The sequence below is a fragment of the Nematolebias whitei genome, chromosome 6 (assembly GCF_014905685.2).
Source record: "Nematolebias whitei isolate Nwh7 chromosome 6, NemWhi1, whole genome shotgun sequence".
Taxonomy (NCBI): Eukaryota; Metazoa; Chordata; class Actinopteri; order Cyprinodontiformes; family Rivulidae; genus Nematolebias; species Nematolebias whitei.
In genome coordinates, this window is record NC_056503.1 from 18,598,595 (window position 1) to 18,603,361 (window position 4,767).

General features: G+C 39.1%; 1 protein-coding gene across 1 annotated transcript in view; it reads right to left on the minus strand.

Annotated features, from left to right (window-relative positions):
* Positions 1-2,781, minus strand: part of LOC119411563 (T-box transcription factor TBX1) — a 4,870-nt gene extending 2,089 nt beyond the window's left edge. The window contains exons 1-6 of the mRNA XM_037678517.1: positions 2,775-2,781; positions 2,543-2,714; positions 2,356-2,457; positions 2,113-2,284; positions 882-1,037; positions 620-687 (exon numbers count right to left, since the gene is read on the minus strand). Of these exons, the coding sequence (XP_037534445.1) occupies positions 620-687; positions 882-1,037; positions 2,113-2,284; positions 2,356-2,457; positions 2,543-2,714; positions 2,775-2,781 (677 nt within the window). The remainder of the gene's footprint in view (positions 1-619; positions 688-881; positions 1,038-2,112; positions 2,285-2,355; positions 2,458-2,542; positions 2,715-2,774) is intronic.
* Between the last annotated feature and the right edge of the window lie 1,986 nt (positions 2,782-4,767).

Consider the following 4,767-nt stretch of genomic DNA (forward strand, 5'->3'; position numbering starts at 1 on the left):
GTAGTAGTAGTAGTAGTAGTAGTAGTAGTAGTAGTAGTAGTAGTAGTCCTAGTCAGAGTTGTGGGGTCCATCTTGAATCAGGTTGCCTTTAAAAGTCAATCATTTGTAGATGTACATCCATTGCTTACCTTCTGAGGGTTTTATTAGAATCCATTTAGTAGTTTATATGATATTTTACTAACAGCACAGGGAAATGAGCATGCACACTGTATTTACACACAGACGTGGGAGAAAAAAACGTTGTCACCCTTTCACCTTTGGTAGTGAGTGATTTAAAAGTATAATTGTGGGGATCTGTGCCTGCCCCGCTCACCTGTTTACCTCCTTACCAGATGTTTTGTACTTCTCGTGATGAGTGTCTTCACTTTAAATGTTTTACTCTCCTGTGTCTCACTAGGGGAGCATTAAGTGTAATGGATGCACCGGCTCAATCCTTCCTAGTGTTGTTCCTTGTCTCGAGTGTTGATTTGAGCGGGTGCTGTAAGTAGTCGCTGCCCTGTCAGCATCTTTATGTTTTTCTTTTTGGGGTAATAAATACTGTAACTTTTGTTTTATCATCTGAGTTGCCTCTGAGTCCTACTTGCACTTTGGGTTGGTGTCCTGAATGTCTGACACTCACCATCCCTGTGGGTCTGTAGTCCTGAAGCCTTTAGCAAATGGGTTGCTTGCAATTTTTAGTTGAGTGATCTAAAACAAAAAGGGACACAAAAAAGTGCTCTGAACAAAAAGGAAAGGAAGAGATGACATATTTAAGGTAAATATTACTTTTAAACCGGTGCTTGTTACCTCACAAACAATAAAACTTTGCCAAGTCAAAGCACTGATGAGCTTTATTATTATTTTTTAGTTTGCAGTCTGGACCCTGTGGTTCTGTCTCCTACCCTGTGGTTCTGATAGGCGGTAACGGCCATGAACTGCGTCTCAGGGAAGGAGAAGGAGCAGAAGTTCTTGTAGGCGTTCAAATGGCTGTTGGGCGCTGGGTCCACATACACCACGTGGAAGCGTGGCTGATAGCGATGCATAGAGTTCAGAATCATCTGTAAATCAAAACACAACAAACCAGCTGTGATGAAAATATTGTGTATTTAACAATCAAATGGAACTAAAGGCCTAGCTTGTTTTTAAGAAAATGCGATCAACTTATAAAGAAGAAAGAAGATAATTAAGAAGACAATTAAGCATGACCTCATCTGATTTTATGAAATGTCTCAAGATGAGTGCTCAGAGAACGTGTTGAAGATGACTTCTAGTCACTGCCACTCCAAAATTAGTTCAGAATTTGTAAAATAGTTATTTTATTGTTGATCTGTCCAGGGTGTCCCCCGCCTCTCCACAGTGACTGCTGGACATGGGCACAAGTGACCCCCACAACCCAAAAAGGAAGAAGTGGGTAAAAGAGATCGGATGGATGGAAATAAATAAATACAACTCCAGAAGGTGGAAATGAGAAAAAAAAGATGAAAAACCATTTCAGTTAGCTGAAAAATACCTAATAATTAGCTGAATGAGCAGAAAAAAGAACAATTTTGCAGAACAAAACTAGAAGGAGCAGAGAGCAGCTTAAAAGGAGTGGAAGGAAGCTAAAATTAGTCCAAAAAAGCAAAAAACAAAATCTATACTATAACAAAAGCTGAAAGTAGCTTAAAAATCTATTTTTAAAAGCTGAAATTAGCAAAAAGAGGCAGAAAGTAGCAGAAAAAGTTGATATCATTTGAAATAAACACAAAGGTTCACATTAAAATACCTTAAGAATTTTAAAAGCAGGAAAGAAAAGTGAAATTATGCAGAAAGAAGCTGAACCAGCACAACAGCTGAAAGGTTTTTAAAGGGTTTGAAGGATGTGAAGAGAGCGCCATTCATTTTCAATGAGGAAAACATGGCCGACAAAGCTAAATATTTGAAAAAGTACAAATTGCACAAACACCAAAAGTCCTTTTGATTCATGAAATGTTGAAACTGAACAAAAATTGCAGAACAAGTTGCATATAAAATCTCTTTTTCATTTTGTTATAAGTATAGACTTACTTTTCTTCTGTAAAAGTATAGAAGAAAAAACAGATGTGAATAGTTTGTGATGTATAAACATTCCCGCAACGACAGAAGTCCACTTACATGTCCGTTGTCGTCCAGCAGATTGTTGGTGAGCTTGAGCGTGTCGAACGACACCGTCTGCTTCATCCACTGGGCTCCAGGAGCTGGTGAGTCTGGGTGAAAGTGCATCCTGCTCGGAGCTGCCACATCTGCCCGCCCTGCCACCAACCAGGAGGAGCTGTGGAACGCATACCTGAAGGACATGTTTGAAACAAAGAAACAAAATACAAGCGCATCGTGTGTGTCTCCCACATCGTGCCTGACCTGTATCGTTTGTCGTCAACGGGGATAAAATCCATGAGCAGAACATATTCAGCAGCAGGCTCCATCCCAGAGATTCTCACCTGAAACGTTGGAAACATCCTCCTGCAGTTCATGGACATGAACAAACAACAGGATGTAGCAGGGAACACACAAAAAGAGCAAGAAGATGAGCCGAGGCTTTTGTCACCTTCCAGATTTCGTGACGATCATCTCGGTGCCCAGCTGGTCAAACTGGTGCCACAGCGCCTGCATCTCCAGCTGAACCCTGACCCCGCTGACTGGAGGGGCCTTGATGCTCAACAATGACCCCCCATCGGTGCAGCAGGGTAATAATTCACAACTCGGAGACAGCTCGAGACCTGGATGGAGAAGAGATTTGTTACTTTATACACTTTCCTTAATTACACAGAAACACTTACCGTTCATGCTTTGGTGAAATGACAGAAGTTGTTTTTTACTTCTAGTATTTCTGTTTTCTCCTTTTTTGGTTCTTCCACCTCAGCCTCCAAACAACAGCTTCTGTCTCTGCATTAAGACCAGCCGAAACCAAACCCAGAAGTTTTGTAGCATGGAACTGACGGTCAGTGTGTATTTCTTGTGGTTTTATACACCATGAGATGCTCACAGGGGACCTCCAGTTCTGCCTCATCCATTTCAATACAGCGCCACTGACATGCACTAATCAAAGCCTTACGCACTTTTGCGTGCACGCGCCTCCAAAAGGCAGTAATGTGTGCGTACAGACACACAAACAGTGATTTGGGAGGATCACAGCTTTATTGCTCGTTGTGTTTTGTAGCCTGAAGCTTTAAGCAGGTTCACATTTTGCACATTAATAACGCCCGGATCAGTTTGGTGTTACAGGGTGTGGACAGACCAGGACAGCAGCAAACCTTTTTATTATTCATAAGAGCAGATTTTCAACACCACACTAATTGAGTCATTTATTCGTTTACTCTGAACGCGTTCCGAAGTTCTAGTTTTGTTTAAAGGCAATATGCCGGTCTTTTTAACGCACGTTGTTCCAGAGTGCCTTGAAACTGCAGCAATCGTGCTACATTTTTGTGGAAATTATTAATGAAATAGTTTTAAATTTTGAGCTAAAACAATTGACAGGAGAAATTTTATCCTGATTTCTAGAAACAAGCTAAAAGTAGTAAAAACATAACTATAAATAAATAAATAATAAAAAAATTAAACTACTAAAACATTGTTAAAAGTACATAAAGTACTAGTACTAGTTAAAAGACAAAATAATGCTAATTAAACTAAACAAAATGTGAGTTAAAGGAAATAAAATGCTTGTTAATGTGGGGTTTTCAGTGTTTTCTCTTCCTGGTGTTCTGCTCCTGTCACACCTGTCCTCCTTCCTCATCACCCCAGGTGTTTGTCTTTCTTCCTCATCACCCCAGATGTTTGTCTTTCTTCCTCATCAGTGTCTCTACATATTCTGCGTCCTTGCGTCTTGTCAGTTCTCTGTCCGTTAAGGCTTTCATGTCCTGTCTCCCTCCGTGTCTCATCTACTCCTTAAAAGTAAGTTTTGCTGCTCTGCCAGCATTTGGTTTGGTTTATTTAAAATAAACTGTTTTTATTACTTTTACCTTTGGAGTTCCTTGTTGCCTTCATGCTCGTGGGTTCAATACATTAGTTAAAAGAAACATAATTAAATAAAATGTGAGTTAAAAGAAACAAATTTCTAGTTAAAAGATAAAATGCTAGTTAAAGGAAATAAAATGCTTGTTATAAGAAACATAATACTAGTTAATGAAATGAAATGCTAGTAAAAAGAAGCAAAGTGAAATGTAAAGCTAGTTAAAAGAAAAAAAAGCGTATAAAAAAATTACCTAAAAGCTATGCAAGTTGAATGCTAGTTAGCAGCCAAAAGTAGCAAATAATAGCTAAAAGTAGCAAAAGCAGGGCTTAATTTGAGCCTGATCCTGTTGGAACAGGATCCAGGAACTCTCTTATTTTGACAGGGTGTGTTCTGGTAACTGTTTGCTTGGCTCTGCTCTCAGTCTTACTAATAATAAATTTATGAACAAAGATGACTGCCTTCAACAAATAAAACTTATATTGGATATGTAACTGAAAATAATTACATAAACACTAATTTTAAACACAACACGACTTCTTAATATCACATACGATCATCTGCCTCGTCAAGTGAAGCATTTCTGCCTCTACTCTTAGAATAAATCTCCGTCCCTAAAAGAGAGGTGGGATTGAGTGCCTGGAGGTTTCACATGTGGAGATGGCCAGTGAATTCAGCGGAGAAGAGTCGGCTTGGGGGGGTGGGTGTGCTTGACAGAAGAAGAGGGTTTACAAATGTAGGTAAACATATTTGTTTAACAACCCATTAAAATACACCAAAATGCATGAAATTGAATCTATTATATATATATATATATATAT